The 26,513-nt window shown below is 32.8% G+C and overlaps 2 protein-coding genes across 2 annotated transcripts in view; both read left to right on the forward strand.

Annotated features, from left to right (window-relative positions):
* The first annotated feature begins 1,023 nt into the window (after positions 1-1,023).
* On the forward strand, positions 1,024-7,650 carry LOC142350792 (uncharacterized). The gene is made up of 3 exons (XM_075402748.1): positions 1,024-1,123; positions 2,016-2,320; positions 7,117-7,650. The coding sequence occupies exons 2-3, from the start codon at positions 2,099-2,101 to the stop codon at positions 7,498-7,500; spliced, it is 606 nt and encodes a 201-aa protein (XP_075258863.1). The 5' UTR covers positions 1,024-1,123; positions 2,016-2,098; the 3' UTR covers positions 7,501-7,650.
* A 5,286-nt stretch (positions 7,651-12,936) lies between these two features.
* LOC142350529 (uncharacterized) overlaps positions 12,937-26,513 on the forward strand; it is a 105,333-nt gene continuing 91,756 nt past the window's right edge. Inside the window, exons 1-3 of the mRNA XM_075402379.1 lie at positions 12,937-13,182; positions 19,585-19,805; positions 26,086-26,264. Coding sequence (XP_075258494.1) covers positions 13,112-13,182; positions 19,585-19,805; positions 26,086-26,264 — 471 coding nt within the window. The 5' untranslated portion in view covers positions 12,937-13,111. The remainder of the gene's footprint in view (positions 13,183-19,584; positions 19,806-26,085; positions 26,265-26,513) is intronic.

Raw genomic sequence — 26,513 nt, forward strand, 5'->3', positions numbered from 1 at the left:
CAAATAATAATAACTACTTTTACCGTTAAATGTTATAGGTAGGTGAAACTCAAAAACTCAGAGCATCAGCAGCAGTCAGTCCTGTTTTGCCGCAATTGTCTTCAAAACATTGAATAGATCTAGAAGTTGTAAAAAGGATCCTTTTAAAAAACCGGATGATTATCTTGCAGAAATCTGCCACATAAGTGGTTTTCTTACAAAAATGGCGGAAAAAAGATATTCATGCAAGATCCTGTTAGAAAATGAGTTTTCTGGCAGCAACTGCCCCAAAAACCTCTATCCTGAAACATTCCGGCTGAAAAAATCGCTATCTTGAAAAATTGTGACAAAGTTGAAACAGTTTTGTCCGGTTCAGCTGCATTTCAATTAGTTAATAACATCTAAATTGTTCATTTCAGTTTTCAACAAAATTATTTGCAGTACAATTGCCCTATTGATTGAAAAAGGAGCACAAAAATGTTTGAAGAGCACTAAACAAAACTTGGTTAAAAAAATGCTTGTTGATATATTTCCTAAAAAATTTTTTGGAATAGTGTTTTTTTTTCGAAAACTATTTGAATGTGATGTGTATAATCAGCATAGGTTAAATTTTATACTATATCATATTCAAAATTGCTTTTAGTTACTCAACCCAACCGCAAGTGGATTTATTCTGGCTCTTAAAAACCAATAGATAATTATTTGAGCTTTGAATTGGAGGAGACAGTTCATTTGGTTCTTATGGAAAAAATAGACGCTCAATTGTCTTTTCGATGCAGAAAAATGATCATCCTGTAGGAATCTGGCAAAAGTTTCTGCCAAAAAAAGTATCGTCTTGTAGGAACACGTCAGAGTTCCTACAAGATAACCATCAAATCATTTCTCCACTTTGTCTGCATATATTGGCAACGTAATAGTTGATTTTCAAATGCAAAAGCAACCAAAATGGGAATTAAAGGAAACTGAGTTATGCTAAAGTTATGCTGGAATTCAAGCATACAAGTGCACGAAAAGCATACAAGTGCAGGCACATAATTGACAACCAAAAGAATCAAAGTACTATAAAGACATAAACATTGGTCAATTTCTGACAAAAAGTGAATTCAATTATTGAGTCCGTCATCATTCTATTTGCGCCAGCAAGGTTAGTGCAAAATTATATGCTGCAACATTAACGCAATATCAAAAATATTTCCTTTACTTCTCGATTAACCAAAGTTGAAGTAAAATTTTTTGCATTAGTTCTTCTTTGAAATAGAATGGGTATATATCAAAACTTACGCTATTGAAAGTTTCCGAAAAAATTACTGAGAGAAAAGAAGTCAATGGCCTAAAGTTTCTTCTTTTCCGATCTTCCCGTGACTTGATCAGCTTGAATGTATTGGTTATTGTACGTGGTTTTCAGCAAAAATGAACTTAGGAATTTTCGGCACAATTAGCATACTTTTCCAAAGCAGACGTTCTTCTTTAATTCCGAATAATTTGCTGGTCAAGCAAATACTTTCAAAAAACCATAAATTCATTTTAAACTTCATTTTGTACAATTTTGACTTATCGAAAACAATGCAAAAAGAGCTGTCTTGACAATTTGTCATTTGCAGATTTTGTGAAGTTAGATTGAGAAAAAAAAATAAATCTAAGATTTCTAAAATTAGGCATCCAATATATATATATATATATATATATATATATATATATATATATATATATATATATATAATGTGTGTGTGTGTTTGTAAGTGTAGGTTTTTGCGTATGTGTGTGTGCGTGTGTGTTTGTGTGTGCGGGTGTTTGTAATTGTGTGCGTTTGTGTGTTTGCGCGGGTGTGTGTGTGTGTATGTGTATGTGTGTGTGTGTGTGTGTGTGTGTGTGCGTGTGTGTATGTGTATGTGTGTGTGTGTGTGTGTGTGTATGTGTGTGTGTGTGTGTGTGTATGTGTGTGTGTGTGTGTGTGTGTGTGTGTGCGTGAGTGTGTGTTAATGTGCGTGTGTTTCTTTAGTTGTGTGTGGAAATTTCCATTTAGTGCTTTTCATCAGGTTTGGATCGTAAACAGACACCTATTGAGTACAAGACATCAAATATTGCGAACATCAACTACTTTACGACCTACACAAAAAAGATGACATTTTCTGTGACTCAAATGATGTTTGTCACAGCTCTGCTGCTGTGCTCTCTTCAAAACGCTTTGAGTTGTCCTCGTAATCTATCTAAAATTGTTGGAATTCCTCGCCGCTGTTTTGGTCTGATTGATGTGAATGAGGGACCAATGAAATATGATGATGCTCTGAAAAGATGTCAAGACGTATACCAAACCAAGCAACTTGTTAATATCCTTTCAAAGGTTAGTATTCCTTAAATTTATTTTGACAATCTTAATCAATTCAAATTTTTTTAAATGTTTATGCTCTTTTCAAGCGTTCCAACAGTTTGCTAGTTAAGCAGAAATGAAAGAAAGATCTGTGATCGGTGCATAATAAGACGACTCGAGCAAAAATGATACAACAAAGTCCGAAAAATCGAAAAAAGCCCCTGCTTAAAAGATTATTGCAATCAGGATGGATAGTCCCATACAAAATCAATTACCAGGGTTTCATTATCAACAAACTTGAAACCGTTTTGTGTTTCTTCATCATTGAGACAAAAAATTGTTCATAAGCCAAAATATTTTTATTAGTTTCGTCAAATTGAACGCAATTTTGAACAAGAGTTGGTTATTTCACAATTAAATTAAGGAAAAATTGGGGTAACAAACTTCACTTCACCATTTTTTTTGCATACCAAAGTCCTTTTTATTGCTCCTCATTTCTTTATATTGGAAATTTATCTGATTTCGAGTGTTTTTTCAAAGTTTTTTTAAAATATTTTTTTTATTTTCCTAATATTTCAATGTTTTGCTGGTAGCGACGAAAAAATTTTAAACACGAGACCGCCACAAGTTCCATGTTTAGAGTGAATTTCTGAACAACTAAAAAATGAATTAAGAGCAAAACTGTTCCACATCAGCTACTTTTTTCTATATTTTTTGTTAAACTTTGCTTCGAGGCTCTGGGGTGATATATTTGACGCTGCTCTGATATCAGGTTTTAACATTCATCATTTTGCAGGACCATCACTGAGCTAAAATAAAACTTAGCGCTTAATTTGATGAAAAATTTTAGACAATTTTTTCTAAAGTTTTTTATCATGTTTTTTGGTTCTTCCTGGGTGTCAATTGTGCCACTCTCTCGGAGAATCTATTCTTTATGTTGGTTAGGTTCTTATTCTTGTTAAACTCTTGGCAGTTTTGGGTCTTTTTTCTTAAATTAAGGCGAAAAGTTTTTATTTCAAAAAAAATCCGTGCTTCAAAAATCTCCCAATGAATTGAATGTTATCAAAATAAGAATTTCACCTTTGGACAAAGGCTTGGTGAACATCCCCAGATTTCAAATGTAGACTAATGTGCCATGATGTCTCGAAGGAACGAAACTGGAAAATTTTAATTTTTTAACTCTAGTCAAGAAAAGGAAAACTGGAAAAAAATTGGAGAGGAAGATGGGGAAGCGGCCACTTCATTTCATTTTCTCATGAAGGCACATTTTAATTTTTCAAAGCTTAACAAATTTTGAAACAAATAATGAAACAAGTTTCCTTAGAAGTAACGAGAAAATTGTTTGGAAAACCTTCGGATTGCAAAAAACGGTAGTGAAAGACTAATGGTTGACTAGCCTTAATTCCTATCTCTTATAAATTGAAAAGCACGAATCTGAACGGTATGTTGAATTTATAATAACAAATTCCTCAAAACAAATGAACTTTTTATGTACTCAGAGAAGGCAAAATATTTTTGCAAAATTTAAGCTTATAGTGCTATTTAGTAATTTATGAAATCTTGCATAAAATAAAATAAAAACCGCAGTATTTGCTTTCCCTGCAAAAGTGAATTACTATCACAAATTTGATTCATCTGTTTTCCATGATTAAGAAAATACATTTTGAAAAATTGATCTTTTTTTAGCGTTTCCATATCATTTTTGAACATGCAACGACCAAATCATTCTTTCAGAAATTTTGTGGGTCAAAACATATTCATTTAGTATTTCACGAAACATGACAAAAACAACTTCTTCACATTTTTTGTAGGTCACAATTTTCAAAAACTAGACAAAACTATAGATAACAGATTTAGCACACAATATTTTTGAATTTCTGGAAAAGAGTTAAATTTTTTGTAAGAGACCGTTAAATTTACTCCACTCAGCTTTAGTCAATCAAGAACCAATTGTCGATTTTTTTCTCTAAAATTTCTCAGTTTCCTATGTTTGAAAAGAACTTGCTTGTCTCAAATTTAGTAAGATAAATTTTAATTAAAAAATTTAATTCAAAGGCAACAGGAGATTCTATGACAGATGAGGTACTTTGAAAACAAAGACATCTGGTTGACTGTTTTGAGTTTTTCATATGAATGTTTGTGTGATTTTACTTGAAAAAATTTTTATGTTAATCAGAAAACAAATTGTGATCCTCAGTTGGAGGTATCCATGTAATTTTACATTAAAAACCATATAATCTGAAATTTTCTTGTGTGTTATTTTTTCAGCTTTTAAACCGCTTTTGCGCAAAAATTGGGTTACAGAATTGGTTTTTTCCGAACAATTTGTGTTTCAAAAAACAAATTTTGATGTCATCTGACATAAGAACTAATTAGAGTGTAGCTCGAATTGGAATATAAAAGTTGTAAACGGGAACTACTTGAAAAGTTAATAAGATTATTCGGGGCTTCAATTAGTAACCAGTTGCTCAAAAAAAAACTATATCTCAAAGGTACGGAACAGCTAAGACTTCACGGCCATGAAGATCCAATATCAGAAATTGCATCTTCGTTGCGCTTGTCAAAGTGTATAATGTTGCAAAATTGCCAATTGCTGAATTTTCACAATTTCTGCGACCAATTTTTAGTTATTCGGATTACAAGTGTATTCCCTAGTTTTAAAATGGTTGTTTGTAAACGTAAGAAAATCATCGGTATATTTGGTTTTAGTTACACGAGTAATAACCAAGAAAGCTCTTACGTTCATTCTTCTTTCTTCATTACCCGAGGATAACTTTTTACTTATTTTTCATGAAATTCAAATGATATTTATTGGATTGAAAACATATCATTGTTCGAATGCCGCTGTCGGTTTGACTATACTTTCTAGGCCTCAAAACTCAATTTACCAATAGAACTAAGCCCGAGTTATCCACTGTCTTGGAATTTTATTTTTGTCTGCCATTGTACAAAACAAAACGAAAAACATTTTTTGTAGTAAACATTTCATCTAACTCAAGTAACATAATCTAATTTATTATTTTTCCTCGTAAAATCTGCAATATGGTGTCCACCAATAGTTTCAACAGCCAGGTAAGCATAGGAAAGATATTTATCTAATTCCAAATTTTTTAATTTGTCTTTCTTTTTGATGGCCACATTTTAATCAGGCGCTAAGAAGTCTTTTTAAAACTCCCGTAGTTTTTTTTAGCTATCTGTGGTTGAACTTATTATATTTTGTTACTCTCATTGATATATATTTTGGGTTTAGCCATCAAAATTTGTGACCAAAGCTTGAAAATTACCCTGAGATCCATGATAGAAACTGGAAACATAATTTTTTCAGGATAGAACTTGGTGTCCTTGGTATTAGTTTTTTCAACTAAGGTAATAGTTTTGAACTGCCTCTTTCTCGGCTACTGTCCTGCCCCACCTAAAAAACAACCTATACTTTTGAAACCGATGGGATTTTTGTCAGCCAATGGACAGCTTTACCAATTTTTTCTAAATTTTAAAAAGTAGTACATATTGATTGGCAAAAAAAACAAAAGTTATCTATGTTGAGAAAAAAATCTGATCATTATTTAATTGCAGAATTTTTTGTAAAAATTTTCAATAATTATAAATAAGGTGCAACCACGTCAAGACACTATAGTAAGCTGATAGATAAGATTTTTCAAAATCCTGTCAAGTCCCTAAAATGCGATGAAACTTCAAATTCTTTAGATCGAAAACTTACAAGTTCTTATAGGGATAACCGTCAACTTATAGGTTTGTACAAATTTATCATTTGACGTGCAATACTTTTATTTAATATATCCCATCATCTAATAATCGTTAATGTTGTCAAAAATTTCAAGTCTCTGATTTAAACTGGAAGTTTGAACAAGAAAAACTTTCAACCTGAACTGAAGAATAATTAAAGAAAAGTCAGAAAAAATGTCACAAATTTCAACAAAAATTGACTGCTAAATGCGGCAACAAATTGAACAATTAAGTCTTAATGGGCAACAAATGAAAAACTAAAACTTTGCTGAAGAGAATGAAAATCTATAGCTCAGAACATCGATTGTCTCTATAAAACTTTTCCAACTGTTGTTTCTTGTTTATTATTGGCATTAAAAAATACCAGGCTCTAGAAGAACTAATATGATAAAAGCTTGAGCAGGATGTACACACGAGAGCCTTACACGTTAACGGATTGACTTGAAAGTTTTTTCAATCTTACAAAATGAATACTTAAGTTGAGAGTTCTTACTAGTCGAACATCCATTTTGTAAAATATTGTAATTACAAACTTAAGCTTGTAATTACAACATTAAAATTCTCTGCGCGAAACCTGCGAGATCTTATAAGCTAAGCAGCCTACCTCGAACCAGGATCTGATGCCCAAAAATCTAACATTGTGGGACGATCTAGATCGAATTTGCGATTGAAAATTGGTTTCTGGGATCATGTATATGTGCATATGTACTTTGACACGAGGAAACCATATGAATTGAATTGACTACGTTACTGGGCCCTGTAATTTTGGGCAAAATTGTGCCTGACTGCTGAAATTTATGGGTATTTTTAGTATAACTTTGACTAGCAAGTTACAAATTGGTTTGAACGGAAGAAAGCTGATTAATAATAATAATAATAATAATAATAATAATAATAATAATAATAATAATAATATTGAATTCAACCAAACATGGTTACAACCAGCTTGGTAGTCCCCAGATTAGGGGAGAAATCAAGTTTCAATAATTAAATTTTCTCGAACACTTTCGATCCTGAAGGGTAACTTTTACTCAAAAGTAATTACTCAATATATTTTTAATAGATCATTTTGTTACTTAAAACAGGCATATCTTCGGGTTGTTTTGAACTGGGCTATTGGACAAGGACTTCCAAATGACACTGAAGCCGGTTTCTGGACATTCTTTATCAGGAAACAGGAAGCGCCTTTGGAATTGAACGGCACTCTCTCTCGGGCAAACGAGGACATCAGAAAAAATCGAACTCTTTTCACAAAACCATCTCGACAAAACGTCATAGTTCCAGATGATCTCTGGCGAAACGAAACGCAACCTGGGAATACTCTGGACAGTCGCGACGAGAGGTGCACAGCCCAGAGCCGTCCCGGTAAACAGCCAGAGTATCTCGGACTTGATGACTATGGTTGCAATGGTCCACAATTACACTACGCTGTTTGTCAATTTACTTCTCGTGGCAGACCATTACCCTAGTGATGAGCGGATTCAAATCTTGCAATAATCTTGCAAGATGATTCAAAACTTGCAAGACTCTTGCAAGAATCTTACAAAATATAAGTTGCACTGCATTATTATCAAGCTTTCACCCAGGCCGAGGTTTCAACCTTACTCCAACTCTAATTAGCGCGGATTAGGGTTTAATGCGTATTCCACTGCTAAGGGGAAAAGTATAAGAGTGTAATTTTTATAAAATTACACTATATTTACACTTTTTCCACTCTTTGTACAATCTTTGCAAAGCGTGTAAATGAGGCTGGACTGATCGATAATTGCACTCTTACACAATTACGACTATAACCAATTTGAAACGCTATATGATAGTAAGAGTTGGAGCAATGGTTAATAGGATGGGCGATCTATCCTCACTACCTCCTTCCACTTTGCACTTTGGAGAAACTGGGGTGTAATTTTTTTTATGTTTTCACTCTTTACACTCTTTTCGCCATTATTTTTTAGTAAAATCCTCGGCCCTGGCAGAATTAACATGAGAAGTGCGCAAATGATCGGGGTTGGGTTTGACTGTTCGCAATATTGTAAGCTGCACTTATTTTCTTCCAGTATCTTGCTTTGGTGGATTTCAAAAATTTACTGCTTTAGAAAAAACCTTTTGATCAACGTCGATATGCTTCCTCGCTCTAGAGAACAGTTGTGATCATACTTTACATGGCTCAATGAAAAAATTAACGAGTTGATTAAGAAAAATTGTCAGCCAGTACAGCTTTAATTATGGTCTTTACCAAATAAAAAACCATTATGTAAATAAATAGATAACAATAAATGTTTACGCCAAATAAAAAGAACATAAACAAAGCACAATAACTTCGTTAGAACAAATATGGAATTATTTTAAGAGAACAATTAGATATCAACTGAAATCTTGGATGGGTTCATGTTTATTTTTATATCTATATGAAGACTTTGAGATCTGTCAATATCATGAATATGTCATGCGCTCACAAAAACAAACAACATATACAGACAAAAACAAAAATCAAATTATATTTTGCGAGAAAATGGCGTTGAAGCCAATAAAACATTAATCAACACACTAAAAACGCTAGATATGTTCCATTGTGCCTTTCTTCAAAACCAATAACGTGATATGTGCCCTTTAATTTTAATGAGATTTGGTAACATGTAGACACCAGAGCAGCAATTTGTAAAGTTAAAAAAAGCGTCCTTATTTTATAAAACATCTGACATCAAAGCCATGAAAAACTTTATTTTTCATCCAAAAATCAGTAATTAGGTTCCTCTGTTCATCCATAGGACGCCACCTAAAGTTGCAATTATGAGAATTTTCGAATTGAAGACAAAAAAATAAAAATTCATCAAGTTCTTATGAAACACGATGTGGAAGCCGCTAAAAACTGACTCTACTCAATGAAAAAATTGATATATTCTATTTGGCCTTATTTTTAAACGCCAATAATTTACTATCTGATCTGTTAATAATGTGGTAGATGTCAAAAATTTTTTAAAAATGTACAAACTCGTAGTATCAATGCCAAAAAAAATCATCACTTCAAATTAAAACTGCAGCGACTGCTTCTAATTAGAAAGAAAAGCGACTGATTGTAATCAAATTTTTTATTGTAAAAAAATTAATTAGACCAAAACTAGGCTTACTATTTGTGCTCGTCCAATGGAAACCCTTAAAACCCTCTATGATGAATATATCGATCGGCCAAAAATGACAGCCCTACTTTGCTTGCTTTAAATTACTGAAATTTTTATTGTAATTTTGTCAATTGTGAGAACACTAGCGTTTACTAATATCTTTTTTGGAAATGAGGTACTACAAATCAAAAGTTTTCAAATTTTAAACTGGTTTGGACAGTGCTTGATTGTACTGTTTTAGGATAATAGCATCTGTCTTCCCGGTGATAAAATTGCAAACCTTTTAGTTTTATGTTTTTCCTATACTATTACGGCTAACCTCTTTCTTGTTGTTCTAACAATTTTTTTTCGGCGAATAAAAATTGGGAGAAAAACTATTTGGTTCTCGGTTGATGAGTTTTGAGATATCTGTAACAGTCTGAGCAATAAAAATATTTGGTTATTATTGAGGAAAGATTTACGAAGATATTTAGTATCAAATTTAAGATTTCTAGGTCAAAAATTTCAGTACAAAAGTCGTATTTTAAATTGAAAGAAAAATTTTGGCCACAATTTGAGTCACAATTTGGGGTAAATTTATATGGAAGAACTAATTATGGTGTTGACGCTGTTAAGATTTAGAATTCAGTTACATACAGGAGAAACTTTTCAGAAAAAGAAACTTGCAACAATTGTTCAGCTTTATGTAGTCAATTTGATCAAGTTTTCATTTTGAACCAAATCAATTTCCATCTTTTTCAAAATTTCTTCAGAACTTGAAAAACAAGAAACAGAAGAGGGAATGCAGTAGTTGGAAAATTTGATCATGTTTTTTTTAAAACTGTGTGTTCAAGTTTGGTTCTTTTTCAATGACACGAAGAATCATGAAATTATGTTTTGCGAGTAGCCTTATCAATTGGCTATTTTCAAGCTTCCATTTTACAACCAAATGATTTCACTAGAGACTCGTCTGTTTTGAAACGCCAAGTTTTAAGCGTAATTTTAACGACGAAGGAAAAGTTAACGTATCAAGAACGAGCAGCTTTAGGACGTCAAAAAATACTTCAGAGCTCAGAGAAGAGAAAACAGATTTTGCTTCGTTCGGTCTTTGAGCGGTCTTGACTTCAGTTTTAACTGTTTTTTCATGCTGTTATTAACTACCGCGCTTTTTATCCAGTTCCTATTTCTGATTTGACCGAGAATTGTCAAAGAAAAGTCTCATCTAAAAACAGTGATTTTCTAATGATTCTGGTTGGGGTAATCTTTTTTGAAACTTTTTACAGCGCAATAAAAACAAAACTCTCGAATAGCCTGCTTGAACATAAAACTGTCTAGTTAAAACAATTTTGATATTGCTAACAGGTATTCAGACATTGATACATAGTTGTTCTGAAATCTATTCGATTATTTGAGTAATGCACCAAATTTTTGTCATATTTGTCAAATTGTCCCGATTTGTGTTGTTTTCGAAAATATTGTTTTAAGCCAACTTGGATACCATCACTAGGTTACCAACTTGGATACCATTACTTGGAAACCATACCAGCCTGTTCTAAAACATTTGAGTTGAGCTCTAATTTGATTGAAAATATTTATGTCCCGACTTAGTTTTTCGGTTTTTTTTTTGTTTTTTTTTCAATTTTTTTCGATAAACTGCTTCGTTGAACGACTTGAAAAATTGTATTTCAGGAAATCGACGCTTTTTAAAATTTAAATTATTACTACTTGTTTCAAACGCACGCTTGCGATCTTCTATGAAGCTTAAATTTGATTTGTCTCCTAAAAAGATAACATTTGCATTAAACAGAAGTAAATATCTGATGTAAAAGATTTCTTCTTGGTTTATAACCGCACTAATTAATATGATGAAAAACTTTTCTGCCTTGCTGTTTCACAAATTGTATTATGATGCATTATATTATTTCAAAATCGAATAGCACGTAGAGAATCAGGCGAGCTATCCTGTGTTGAGTTTTGCGGAGAGTTTTTTTTCTTTTTAAAAAGTGTTCTTTTTTCCGTTTGATACTCCTTTTGCAAACGATTCGGCTCAAAAACATTTCATAAAAACAAATATATTAAATATAGAAATCGTTTCTTTACAACAGCTGCAAAAATTGAATTGTTTGTTGTTTTTTAAATGAGACACAATGATTTGTTTGATTTCTCTCTTGTGCGCTGAAACCTAGGACAACAAAATTATTTAAAACATTATCGGAACCTAGTGCCAGAGCAAAACAGTACTGAATCATCAAAATTCAATAGTAGATGGAAGAGGTCATAGTGGTAAAATGTCATATTGTTCAGAATAAATTCCGGGAAAAAAATGTATGTTCATAAGAAACTTCATAAGTGTCATGATCAGAACGCTGGTCATAATGAAAATCATAATGGAAATTCTCTTATACAGTACTGAAATATAATGACACAGAAATCTGGGTTTATAATGCAAAAAAGAAAACACACGCGTGAGTTTTAAAATGCCAAAACTGTGCAAGATTTAAGATGCAAGAATTCCATCATACATAGCCGGTAGTTGAGCTGCAAGAAATATCGACATTTGCAAACTTACAAGTTGCGTGTTCTTAAACAGGTTTTGGTGACTTTGCAGAAACTCTTTGAAATTTAGCTGAACATCTCGAACAGCAACACAGTTCTCCATAAACTACTGAACTTCTCAGTTATTTCATGGCGCAGTCACGTAACCCATATTTCTCAGTCAGAACAACTCTCGGGTCTTTCCCAAGCTTAGTGGTCAGATAATCTATAACCCCTCCCCCCATTATGGTAAATATACCATAATTGGGCGGGGCTATAAATTCATGGGGGGGGGGCTAAAATGGGAAAGACCATGACTGGCTTTTTTGACTCCTTGAAAAGCTCTGAAAAATGCCTTTCATCGACAACTATAAGAGTATTCTTTTGGATTATATATCAAACGTAAAATTGCTGGAGGAAAAGCAATTTTATCCAACGAAAAATTTGAACGGAAAAGGCTTACATTAATATATGGCAATCGAGTTATATGAATAAAGAGTGACTGAATAGGAAACTATTCGCAACATTTTTGGTGAATGCTTTTGCAGGACAGCAGTGTTACAAAAGTTTGAAGTTTTGCGCACAACTGAGAATTTTAAACTAATCAAGGATCAAATGAAAACCATGTTTCAATTTCAATTATCAAGTTACAGGTCGTGTTGGTTTCCATGTCTGTATTCATAATTTGGGATCTTTATGCTTTATGCAAACACCCCCCCCCCCCCCATGCTTCCTGACCCCCCTTCCTCCATTATGAACCATGTACCATTACATAATAACTCATCATGTGGTAATATAGCGGGTGGGGTTGGGGGCATAATGGTGTATTTGTGGGTTGATAATGTCGAAAGTATTTACCCAATAAGCTGATGAGGGGGGGGGGGCACACAAACTGAAAAAATCTTACTTTGAAACTTGATTTTCAGAATAAATTTTTGTAGTCAATGATATTAGATATCAAAAAAATTTACTGCGCAACGCTTCGATTTCGAGGTAAATGATGAAAGAAGCACCAATTTTTTGCTCAATTTGATTGCTTATATCTCTATCAGTTATACGTCCTGTAAAGAAAATTACCAAAAATGCACAGAACTCATTCTGAATAATTCAGAAGAAAAATTCTGCTTTCTTCTAATGATCCCAATTTTGTGACCAAATCGTTTCATTTTTGAAAGTCAGCAATAGTTATTAAATCAATAATGTCAACAGGGAAACAACCGGAAAGACGACAACTATAAAACCAGAGCTCGAAACTGAATAATTAATTTTAAGTGATCTGAATAAATGCGAAAGCGATGCTGTTAAAGCAATCGAAATTATTTCCTTTTCAAAACAACTGTAGTTTGCGAAAATCAGTTGTTACAATGGGCTGAAAGTTATTTGTTGTTCCTCATTTTTTGTAATCAAAGTTTAGCGGTTAATTAAATTTTTAGACACAAGAAAAATCAAAATGTTTATGAGTCTGCTTAGTATTGTTATCTTAACAATGGTACCCAATGTTATTTTCATGAGTAAAATCAGGTAAGAAATTATTTGAATATTTTTGAAGAAATCGGGCAAAATAAATAGCAAATTGTCTGTCCAGTCTTTCTTTCCGTACGAATCACTGTTTTATACATATTTTACCAGCATAATAGAACTAACTCTATAACAAATTTTTCTCTTAACTAATTATTTCATAAATTTTTTGTTTCAGTTTTCTCTTCGAGAGTTTTTTATCTTAAACTTCTTTTTTTACACTTTTAATCAAAGATCAACTGTTTAGTATTTCTGCGACCCAGAAACTGCTTAGACTTTTTAAGTAAACATTGCATTAATATACCCATTTATCATGCAAATAATGACCGTTAATCGGCTTGTTTTAGCTGACTGATGACCATTTTTGTCCAGATACGCTATAAACAGCTACCTAAAAAATACCACTTAATCGTATTCTTTTCCACATTTTCTATACAGCTAAACTTAAATTTAGTTTAATTTTTCCTTTTATTCGAATATAAATTGCCTCCTTCAATTTACTGCGACCATTCTGTGTGAACCATGAACTTTTTTTTATTTTTGAGCAATGTTCAGCCAATTTGTGTACTAAGTTAGACAAATTTCAGTTTAAAAACAGTCAAAAAAGACTACATGCCCATGTTCCAATTAAGACTACATGCCCTCTGGAAACAGCGACATCAAGAACTTTTCTAAAGTTTTTAAAATGGAATCCTTTTATTCAAAAATTGTTTTTTTTTCAAAAAAGTTTTTCTCTTCCATTTCTTAATTTTCAGAGTCTGTTGTATCTTTTGTGGACATTTTTTCGTGATTACTTTCAGCTTCTGTATTTCATTTGCTTGTGAGTGTTTCTTACAAAAGCTTGCATGGAATTTCAAAATGTTACATGGATACAAGAAACTAAAACATAAGAAAAAAAATTTATTGCTTCAAATAGAGCCTGAATTCACAACCAGATTCAAGCAAAAAAGGAAAAATTGCTGAGCCTTTTCAGTCTATTATTGATCAACCTCAAAACTATCTAACTATTTCAACTTAACATTAATGTTGCATTTGAGGTAAGTGCTATCTACTATTTAAAATCTGTTATTTCATACCTAAGTTACAAAGTACCTTAGACTACTTCAACTTGTGCTATTTCATTCATAAACTCTCTCAACGTGAGCTTACTTGATCTCATTCAATTTGCTTAACAATAAAATTTTTTCCCTTGATACTCGGCTCATAATTGATACTGTTTAACAAAAAATGACAAATTTAGTTTTGCAACTAAATGTCTTTAACAGTTGAATATATAGTAAGAATAAAACGGGGGGATTGATTTAAGTTCAGACATGTGGTCCCGCGTTTTGACCCCGTTGTTAGGTACCTATAGTGCGGATCAGCAGCATAGAATGGTTAAGGAATTTTCGTCCCTCAAATAATGTTTCCCGTCCAAACTTTGTCAGAGCTAATCTTTGCTCTGTTGGCTCTGATCAAGGTCCTGGTGTAGATCTGTTGGGTTTTTACAACGGTCGTCTGTCCAATGATCGTGTCAATTTTTGGGTCAGAAGTAGGCTTTATCTGAGCAAAGCTGATCAGAGATTTTTTTGGTCTGACCGTTGTTGGAAAAAATCTTTCTGGTCAATAATTGACATTTGGTCAGTTGGTTCTGGTAGCTTCAGTCAATAATTCAAGGCCGTTTGGCATTAAAAACGAACCTCATTCTGTGTAGTCATTGGTTTGTCTATTCAAGGTCACTCCATAACAACGTAGCCCTTACCAGAGTAGGGGCTTATTACGCACATGCAAATCAATCAAATTTAGCATATTAACTCAAATTTAATTTAACGACCGCCATTTAGCAAGGAAAACAAGCTAAACTGCCGTATGGAAAATGCTTGTTTTGATTCTGGCTACATTGTTGAGAAACGCTTGCTTGCTTAATAGTTCTTCGATGTTCTGTTTGAATCTAATTTTTAACTTTTTCTCCCATTTAGATATTTTATCTGCATTTCATCTTACTCTAACAAAAATAATAATTCTTCAAAAGCAAAAATAGCTCAATCCGTTTTGAAGAAAATTGGCTCTTTATGCAATTGTTAAATGTTTTTTAGACAATTTAAAGCCTGATCAAAAAAAGGTATTATGTTGCTATTTTGCTCCAGTAAAATTTCGAAAAAAGTAGACAAACTTGAAAACTTCACAGAAATTGTTTATTTCTTTCGAATTTCAACAGAGTTACTTGAGAGAACCGGCGACCATTTTTTCATTGAAAACCTTATCTCCCCTCCCTTAAGACATCCATATACGCCATTAAAGTTTATCAAGTCAAACCCTGCTCTCCTTAACAAATGTGACACAAGCTAATGCAGTACATTGTCGGGTCGATTGTAGAATCGTATTCTTTTCCACATTTTCAATGCGGTCTAAATTTAAAGTTAGTTTAACATTTTTTATTCGAATATAAATTGTCTCCTTGAATTTATTGCAATCATTTTGTGTGAAGCATGAACTTTTTTTTGACCATTGTTCAGACAATTTCTCGACTAAGTTGGACACATTTCACTCTAAAGATAGTCAAAAAATTTTTCTATTTCAGACTAGATGACCTCAGGAAACAGTGATATCTGAAGTTTTCTAAATGTTTCAAAATGGAAGCCTTTTATTCACAAATTGTTGAAAGTTTTTTTTTCCATTTCTTATTTTTCAGAGTCTGCTGTATCTTTTGTGAACATTTTTTCGTGATTACTTTCAGCTGCTTTATTTTATTTGCTTGTGAGTGTTTCGTACAGAAACTTGCACGGAAACTCGAAACATTTTATGGATACAAGAAACAAAAACATAGGAAAGAAAAAATTGTTGCTTCAATAAGAGTCTGAATTAGCAATTAGGTTCAATCATAAAACGACAAATAGCAAAGCCATTTCAGTCTATTATTGATCAACCTGAAAATTATCTAAGTATTTCAACTTAAAATAATTGTTGCATTTGAGGTAAGTGCTCTCCACCATTTAAATTCTGTTATTTCTTTCCTAAGTTACAAAGTACGTTAGACAACTTCAACGTGTTCTATTCCGATCTTAAACTATCTCAACTTGTGTTAACTTGATGTCATTCAATTTGCTTAACATAAAACATACTCGGCTCATATTTGATACTGTTTAACAAAAAAAAGACAAATTTAGTTTTGCAACTAACTGTCTTTAAGAGTTGAATATGTAGTAAGAATAGAACGGGGGGCTTGAAATCTAACTTTTAACATGTGGGTACGAATTTTAATCCCGTTGTTAAGTGTTTATAGTACGGATCAGCAGTATTGAATAAATAGTAAAGGAAGTTTCGTCCCTAAAATATTGTTTCCAGTCCAAACTTTGTTGGAGCTAATCTTTGCTCTGTTGCCTCTGGTCAAGGTTCTGGTAAAAATCTGTTTGGTTTTTATAGTGGTCGTCTGTCCAATGGTCGTGTCAACTTTGGGTCAAAATTAGGCTTAATATGAGCAAAGATGATCAGAGTTTGTTTTAGTCCGGCAGTTGGTGCCCAAAATCTTTCTGGTCAATACTTGACATTTGGTCCTTTGGTTCTGGTAGCTTCAGTCAAAAAATCAAGGCCGTTTGGCTATTCAAGGTCACTTCATAACATGGTAGCCCTTACCACAGTAGGGGCTTATTACGCAAATGCAAATCAACCAAATTTAGCATATTAACTCAAATTTAAGTTAACGACCGCCATTTAGCAAGAAAAAACAAGCTAAACTGCCGTGTGGAAACTGCTTTTTTTATTCCGGATACTTTATTGAGAAACGCCTGCTTGCTTAATAGTTCTTTGATGTTCTATTTGATTATAATTTTTAACTTTTTCTCCCATTTATATTTTGTATCTGAATTTCATCTTCCTCTAAAAAAATAATAATTCTTCAAAAGTAAAAATCGCTCAATCCGTTTTGTAGAAAATTGGCTCTTTATGCAATTGTTAAATATTTTTTAGACAATTTAAAGCCTGATCAACAAAAGGTATTATGTTGCTATTTTGCTCCAGAAAAATTTTGAAAAAAAGTTTGAGACTCTTGGAAACTTCACGGAAATTGTTTATTTCTTTTCAATTCCAACAGAGTTACTTGAGAGAACCGACGAAAATTTTTACATTGATAACTCAACCTCACCTCCCTTAAGAGATACATGTACGCAATTACAGTTTTTCAAGTCAAACCCTGCTCTGCTTAACAAATGTGACACAGGCTAATGCAGTACATTGCCGGGTGGAATGCAAAGTCGTATTCTTTTCCACATTTTCTATAAAGCCTAAACTTAAACTTAGTTTAACTTTCCTTTTTTTTTCGAGTATAAACTGTCTCCTGAAATCTACTGCGACTTTTTTGTTTGAACCATGAACAGGAAACAGCGATATCTAAAGTTTTCTAAATGTTTTAAAATGGAAGCCTTTTATTCCAAAATTGTAGAATGTTTTTTTTTCATTTCTTAATTTTCAGAGTGTGCTGTATCTTTTGTGGACAATTTTTTCGTGATTACTTTCAACTGCTATATTCCATATGCTTGAGAGTGTTTCTTACAGAAACTTGCATGGAAACTCGAAATGTTACATGGATACAAGAAACTAAAACATAGGAAAGAAAAAATAATTGCTTCAATAAGAGTCTGAATTCTCAATTAGGTTCAACCGAAAATCGACAAATAGCAAAGCCATTTCAGTCTATTATTGATCAACCTCAAAATTATCTAAGTATTTCAACTTAACATAATTGTTGCGTTTGAGGTAAGTGCTCTCTACCATTTAAATTCTGTTATTTCTTTCAAAGTTACAAAGTACGTTAGACTACTTCAACGTGTTCTATTCCGATCTTAAACTATCTCAACTTGTGTTAACTTGATGTCATTCAATTTGCTTAACATAAAACATACTCGACTCATATTTGATACTGTTTAACAAAAAAAATGACAAACTTAGTTTTGCAACTAACTGTCTTTAAGAGTTGAATATGTAGTAAGAATAGAACGGGGGGCTTGAAATCTAACTTTTAACATGTGGGTACGAATTTTAACCCCGTTGTTAAGTATTTATATACGGATCAGCAGTATTGAATAAATAGTAAAGGAAGTTTCGTCCCTCAAATAATGGTTTCCAGTCCAAACTTTGTTGGAATAATCTTTGCTCTGTTGCCTCTGGTCAAGGTCCTGGTAAAAATCAGTTTGGTTTTTATAGTGGTCGTCTGTCCAATGGTCGTGTCAACTTTGGGTCAAAATTAGGCTTAATATGAGCAAAGATGATCAAAGATTGTTTTAGTCCGGCAGTTGGTGCCCAAAATCTTTCTGGTCAATACTTGACATTTGGTCCTTTGGTTCTGGTAGCTTCAGTCAAAAATTCAAGGCCGTTTGGCATTAAAAGCCAACCTCATTCTGAGTAGTCATCAGTTAGTCTATTCAAAGTCTTTCCATAACAACGTAGCCCGTACCAGAGTAGGGGCTTATTAAGCACATGCAATTCAACCAAATTTAACAAGTTAACTAAAATTAAACTTAACGACCGCCATTTAGCAAAAAACAAGCTAAAAAACCGTGAGGAAACTGCTTGTTTTGATTTCGGCCACTTTGATGAGAAACGCCTTCTTGCTTAATAGTTATTCGATGTTCTTTTTTGATTCTAACTTCCTTTATTACTTAGTTTTTATCATGAGCAAAGATATTGCACCAAATAATTTAAGATTTGCTTTAATGCAAATCTTAAATTACTTGCTGCAATATCTTTGTTCATGACAAAAACTAAGTTCAGAGAACCAAGAGGCATTGGTTTATCTCCTCGAATATCAATTTAATCGTGTTCTCATTATTTAGCCATAAATCCTCATATTCACGTTTACAATTCAAAGTCAATCAATCAATCAATTGTTATTTTTTCTTTACGGGAACAAGGCAAAGTTTCGCGAGTCGGTTTCAAAATAAACTGATTGGTTAAAAAATGTACTGGGGTATAAAAAAATTTGTTATTTGCAAAAAATTGTATATTAACTTTAGAGATAATTGGTTAATAATAATTGGTTAATTTTTGGATAATTTTTAAACCAATTTTGTACACTATAGATTTGTTCATAGAATTTGATCAATGGTGAACCTAGTATTTTACAGTCTTTTATTATCGCTAAGAACGATCAACAACTTGAATGCCAGAGTTTTCGTTGGTTTCCAGACTCACTTCATCTGAGAAGAGTATTTGTAAAAAAAACGATCGGTTTGTAAATGCTACAAAATTTTTATTGTTTATTTGTATTGTCACAAACTTTACAAATGTTTATTTGTAAAGTTTGTGAATAATAAATTGATATTTATCAACTCATAGATAATTTACATTTGCAATAAATTTACAGGAATTTGCGAAATATAAGTTGGCGAAAAGTTCGGGTAGTTTTTTGTAAAATCAATATTGTTTTTGCAGAGCTACACAAACAATTGTTCAATTCGACTCCCAGCCGGAAGAGATAAATTTAAGAAGTCTGACCGATTTTGCAGTTGATACGTTTCTCAATACTGATACAGCGACCCGCTGTGGACTACAATGTACAAAACACGACTACTGCAAGTCATACAATCACAATGAGCATTGGGCAATTTGTGAACTAATCATAACCGACTACAGATTGCTTGACCTTTCCACAGGTTTGTTCACTTAAAAACTAAACAATTTTTTGGAACCCGGAAAACATTATTTTTACGACAATTTATGTCACCAAAAATGGATATTTCTAAGTAGTATAGTTAAATTCCTGTGCACATTACAAATATTTCCGAAGAATATCATAATTTAGTTCGTAATTATGGTACGCAAGACAATCGTTTCAATGAATAGAAAAATTTTACTTGTTTATGTTTATTGATGATTAATAGTTTAATGTAGGTTTCTGAATTCTTTGGTATTATTTCCTTTCTTCAAAGTTTTCACCTGAGCTGGATAAACAAAGATGTTAGAAGGAATAAAAACTGGGTGTTTAGCGGCGCTTTGAAGGAGAGAGAAGCAAAAAATTTTGGAAAATTAAGCGGAAATAATCGCAGTAAAAGAAGCGAGTGAAGTTTTTTTTGCATTTCAGAAATATTCAGACTCTGAATATTGATCAAGAAGGCAATTTGCTATAACATTGCAAAAACGAAAATATCATCTAAGCATTTGTTTCTAAAACAATTGATAAAATTCTAAAACATTTTTCTACTACCTTCAGCAATCATCTTTAGGGATTGCTAAAATTTTGGAAAATAATTCGTGGTGATGAAGTGGAATAGTAAATCCGAACCGTTCGAGTAATTTTGCCTTTACTTAACTTACCTGAAACTTGCTTTAAAATCACCTTAAAATTAAAGAAAACACAGAACAAATGAGTTCAGAATAATTTTCTAAGAAACAATAGCTTAGAAGACTGATTTAAATACAACAAGTCTGAAAATTTACTGAATGAAATGAACTTGGTTTTTGCCGTAGGCAGGGAGGTGTCTTGGGAAAAATTTTGGGAAAGGGAGGTGTCTTGGGAACAATTATGAGTTGATGATATATCGAAAACCGCCTTTAATCAATTTTACCATCAATTGTTTAGAAATTTTCACAAATTGTAAACTTTTCAATTTTCGGGCTGCAATTGACACTAAAAATGAGTTAGAATAAAATAAAATGAATAGGCGTTTTCTACGAGTTTGAACGGAATTTTTGTTAAAGTTTGACCAACGGAAACGGAATCATGATACTTAGGACAAAAAAAAGAAAAAGTAAAAGTAATTTAAGGTAGTTTTACCTTATCACCGTTAAAAATTTGTACTTTAACTCAACCTAAGGTAAAAATTAAGGTTACCTTAACTTTAGCTTAATACGAGTTTACTTTGACTCCGTTAAAGTAAATTTGCCCTAACTCCCTAACTTTTTAGCGTTTAGTTTTAGTCAACGATAGAAGCACGAAAAGCTTCACATTGAAACCATTTGCAGTGAAAAAAATAAAATGAATTGGGAATTTCACATTGGAACTGACCATAATATTATTTAAATAACAGATAGCCCAACAGCAGTATAACAGTATGGCGGTTTCAGTTCAACACTGCAGACTGAGCTCAGAGATAAGGTCAGTTCTGAATCAAGGATTTCCAAGTCTGTATTTGCAGTTTGCCAGAACTATGGTCATTTAATATTTTAGATTTTTCATGGTAATTGCAGGACAAAACAGGTTTCTTTGAATTTAGTCTGCAGTCTGCAGCTTTGAAAGATTGTAGCCTTGAAAGGCTCGGAATATTTAGAAAAAAATTTCAAAACAAGTTAACCTGAAACTGATGTTTCATTCAATATTGGCTTCGCGGGGGAGGGAATGGCAGTGGTTTCCCACAGCGAACAGCTTTTGGTAAAACATGGCCCTAAAATCTCCAAATTGGTCCCTAATGGTCTCCAAAAATTTTGGTTCTGTTAGTATTAAGTTTTGCTGTTTTACTCTGGACTACCCTGAAAACTCATTTTCATTCGCGGTTTCTTGGCACCACTATCAATTATTCAAAACAATTAACAAAACTTGAAAAAAATGTTTCAATTTTTTTTATAAGGAGATATTAAAATAAAAGGCATGATATTAAGTCGAAAATCATGCCTAAAAATTTTCCTTGTAAAACCTTTGAATTACTACTTTTCAGTTTTGACTTGAAAGTTTTTGCTTCCAATGTAATCGGTCAGTTCTGTTTTTTTTAAATTACTAGGGCCCGGTAACACACTTTTGTGTCATGTATCAAATGTTAAGATGGTTCTCCGAGAATTATGCTGTTTATTGCAAATTAAAATTCAAATAGCTACTTGCTTTCTTTTCGCTGTCCCGACCCCATTTCAATGGCCGGAAAAATATGGTAGCTGTTTTTTTAATGTCTATTCTTTTTAGTTATCTTGCACAATTAGTTTCAGTCACTTGACCTATAACTGTCTAAAAGGTATAAATGGTCTTTTTTGTAATATTTAAGTATTGATATTATCTAAAAATTTTGTTTTCATGCTTGTTGTTGTCATTTCGCTGAGTAAAGTTTGAATCAAAATGCAGCCCTAAGTTTTTAAACAAAAAGTGAAGATTGATATTATTGAAACCATTTAAATAAAACAACTTTTTGCTGAAGTACTCAAGGTTGGGACAAGGCTGATCTTTTCACGTTTGATCTGATTTTTTTGCAGTAGTGTCGACTAAACGTAATCTCAAAAAAATGATGAGACTTAACAGAGCATGACGTTCAAACAAGTATTAAGATTAATTGATTTAACAATTAATGCTAAACTTGTCAGGTCTCTCTAAACTCCTAATGAATTAATTAATACTCACAAGAAAACACCAGGTAGCATTAAAACAAAATCAAAATTTTGTTCTACAATTTTTGTTAGTTTGATCCCTTTTTCCCGTAATTCAAAATACACACAATTCTTTTTGAATATCTAGTGGTATTATAGCTTGTCTTTAAATTCCATTAATGATCAATATAAAATTGATTCTCATTTAGATTCTGTAAAAACTCAATAAGGATGATTTATATTTTTTGCTTCGTTTTGTCAAATTGATACCCAAGTTGAGGCAACAGAGCAAAGCAACTGTGATTAGACCCATTTTTGATCACAGAGGAATAGGCGACTGTTTTCATTTGACCTACGTGTTCACTACCACTGTTTTTTTAAACCAAAAACAAGTTTGAAAGCATTTCGGAGCAAACATTGATAATCCCTTTCATAAATTAATTTTAACCAAACATTAACAAGAAGTACCAACACAAATTTAAATTTAGTACTATAAAATGAAATTGCATATTTAATAGTATTTTCAAGTAACTTGGACACGAAACAGATGGCAAAATCCGGAGGATGGTCTGATTAGAGGGAATGCAGGTCTCACTAAATTTGCAAAAAAAATTGGTTGCCAGAAAGTCTGATCAGCGGAGTTGTAGTTCTGCCATTGTCTGGTCAGAGAAGGCCATGTTCATGTAAAGATCGCGCTATTTCTTGGGTCGCACGAAGTTCTAATCTGAGATCATTTCGGCCAAGCAAGGTCTGATCAGAGGAAAAAGGGAAAGAGTCTGATCTCGAAAGGGGCTGGTCACGTTATATTGATACATATATATATATATATATATATATATATATATATATATATATATATATATATATATATGAATATATATATATATATATATATATATATATATATATATATGTATGTATGTATGTATGTAAATGAACAACCCAAATCATACTGGAAATAGCTCAAGAAAGTCGGTGTATATCATGACTTGAGTAATTTTGCCGATACAATATAACCAATTTTATGCTTAATATCAACATTTTTAGCTCGTCTGAAATCGTAATCCAGCCAGGTTACTAACAAAAATTCTAAATCTTGCAAGATTCTTATCACAAGAATTCAATTGTTGTAAGAATCTTACAGGATAAACTGAAGGTCTATGCATTATCTTGCAAGATTCTAGTAAGACTTTGAATTTTTTTTATTACTAAGTTATGTACCACAACCATTCCCAATGGTTATTAATATCTGTTAGACAATTTTTTTAGTGAACTAATCTTCTGGTAAAATCTGTTTAAGAAGCTACTGGCGTTTCTCTCAACCAACAAAACCGAATTTCTCCTATTTTTAAAAAACGACGAAACCGAATCTTTCTTATGTTTAAAAAACGATAATACCAAATCCGTTTCACGTTTCAAAACGACGATACCGAATCTTTCTTAATTCAAATACCGAACCAAAATGACGATACCAAAAAGAAAATCATGAGAATTTTTGTCGTTTTTGGCTGGAATAAAACAACGATACCGACGATTTCTCATGTTTAAAAACAAAAATTTCTCATCTAGGGTAGCGGTTCAAGAATTCTTGTTGTAAGTTTTTCGAATCGAAATAAAATTGATAAGTTTTCATTATTATGTCAAATCGGAGAGTAAAATGTATTATTATGATCATCCTAGGCCTCGACTTATGAAAAGACTTTAAACGTCTAGTAGGGGGGGCAATATTGACTATAATTACACGGTCGAGCCTCCTAGCTAAAGTCGAGCTAACATCTTTTCATGGGTCGAGCTCAAGTCTTTTCATACCGAAGAAAGTTCAGCTAAGATCTCTTCATTGGTCAATCATTAGTCATTTCATAACCAACAAAGTCGAGTTAAGGTCTTTTCATGGGTCCACAATTAGTCTTTTCATTACTCTGTTTTTTTTTTCAAAATTCAGCTTCTTTTTATTTTTTTTCTGCTTCATTACATACAGATGCAGAACCGGAGCAAGACTAAATAGCTTTGCACCAGAGCAGTTCAACGTAAGAACCAGTTAGAAAACTGCCAAAAACATTAAGAATTTCGTCAAATCTTAAGATAAAAAGCATATTATTATTAATGTATGTACAATCAAGTTCAATCAATTTAAAAGTTTTCAATAATTAAAATAGAAAGTTCGAACTTTCGGAAAGATCAGTTTATGCTCCTATTTTTTTAGAGTTTTTTGCTTTTAAAACCAATTGATTGCTCTTGTTGCTGGGAGCCATTTCAAGCGCCGGGAAGGGCTTCTGCTGGCTCTGCTTGCTTTTACTCTTTTTCTTGGTGTTCTTGGCTAGCCTCGTAGAAATTGATTTGTTCGTTGTATTTCAATGCGTGTTAGGATATCAATAAATTTTTTTTCAAATTAAAAAAGTCGTTTATTAAGAAAAAATTATTCAAGAAGTAATAAATATTGAGAGTGGGAAAAGTAGATAAAAAAATATAAACAAATAAAAATTGGGCTGCGCTCGCGTCAGGGAATGAATTACTGAGCCTCATTTGATCAGAGAATTACAGTGCTGCGCTAGTCGTAAAAAGTATAATTAGTGTAACTTTGTTCATGAAAGCAAGCGTTAAGACGCGTTAAAATAAATTGAGGGAAGGAAGCGTTTGAAGAATGAAGTAAAATACAGAAGGAATAATAAGTTAAAAGTGCTATGCTAACCTAAACCTTAAAACCACTGAACCAAACCGCGCATATTACTGTATTATGTTGTTAGTTGTATAACCGTAACTTAACTTTGATAAAGATATCAGTGGAGTGAATATTTAAAAAATGAGAACATTTTCTAGGTTTAAAATGATGTTAATCGATTAACATTCTTCAGTAGATAAACTGTTGTTGTTTTCCTTGTGTTTTTTCACAGCTAAGCCCGGAATTTACTATGTGAGCGGCTGGCTTAACTCTTCGGTTAGGACGTTGCTGGTTCGACTTTTGCCCCGAATTAACTACGCAAGCCGCTGGCAATAGGTCATTGGATGATGGTTGTTCTGGCTTTTCTACGATATTGAAACTGGTAAAGAACATTAGCTATTGCATCAGTTATTGCAACTTGAGTATATTACCACATTACCAGCTAATGAAACCAGCTAGCTTAAGTGTATTGGCCCTAGTCCCACTAAGCATGACAAAATTTCAGCGTTATTCAGTTTGTTTTCCCTTCCAAAATTATGAGATATCTTTTCGAAAAAATAATGCAGGTTTTTGAGGAACTTGTGGTTCTTTTCAATCGTAAAAGGTGAAGGAGCATACATGCTGACTACCTTATATGCAATATTCCGCGTAAAATGTTAATGGCAAAAAAACAGACTTATGAAAAGTCTAATGATGGACCCATGAAAAGGCTTTAACTCGACTTTGTTTGCAAGCATTGTGTCGAGCTTAAGTCCAGCCCAAATTTTGGGTCGAGCTAAAGTATTTTGTAAAATTTTGGGTCCAGCTAAAGTCTTCTGCGAAAAATTTGAGTCGAGCTAAAGTCCAGAATGTCTTAAAGTCCAGCTAAACTCTTTTCATAGCTCAAATGAGTCGAGTATGGACTTTCCATAGCACATTTTGGTCGAGCATTGTCTTTTCATAAGTCTGTACCTGATTCAAGTGTTTTCGAACAAAATTTGTCATTCCAGTTGATGGCATCAGCTCTTTTGGTTGGCGCCATTACTCCAAAGTGAACTACCCTCGCGGCTGTGTGGGCAAAAGTGCACCTGATTGTGTTCGACTGTGGGTTAACATTACTTTGACGTCTGACGTGTCAATCACGTGCGAGTGGACGCTGGCAGACACTGAGGAGGGAACGGAATTCCTAGCCAATCAGGACAGAGAAAAAAACTGATCTTCAGCTTTGCTATTTCAAGAACACCTTTTGTTTCAATAGCTGCTGTGATATATAATTCTTTATAAACCACCAATTTTTAGTACTTCGACCGTGACTATTAGATCAATCTGTAATAATTTATAACTATCAGCCAGCGCGGTTTCGGAAAAACCCAAGGAAAAAATCCACCTAATTTTAGATAGGAAATAAAACCCCACTTTACTTTTAAATAGCTGTGCA

Source organism: Convolutriloba macropyga, chromosome 12 (genome assembly GCF_964194025.1).
Source record: "Convolutriloba macropyga chromosome 12, txConMacr16.3, whole genome shotgun sequence".
NCBI classification, from domain to species: Eukaryota; Metazoa; Xenacoelomorpha; order Acoela; family Convolutidae; genus Convolutriloba; species Convolutriloba macropyga.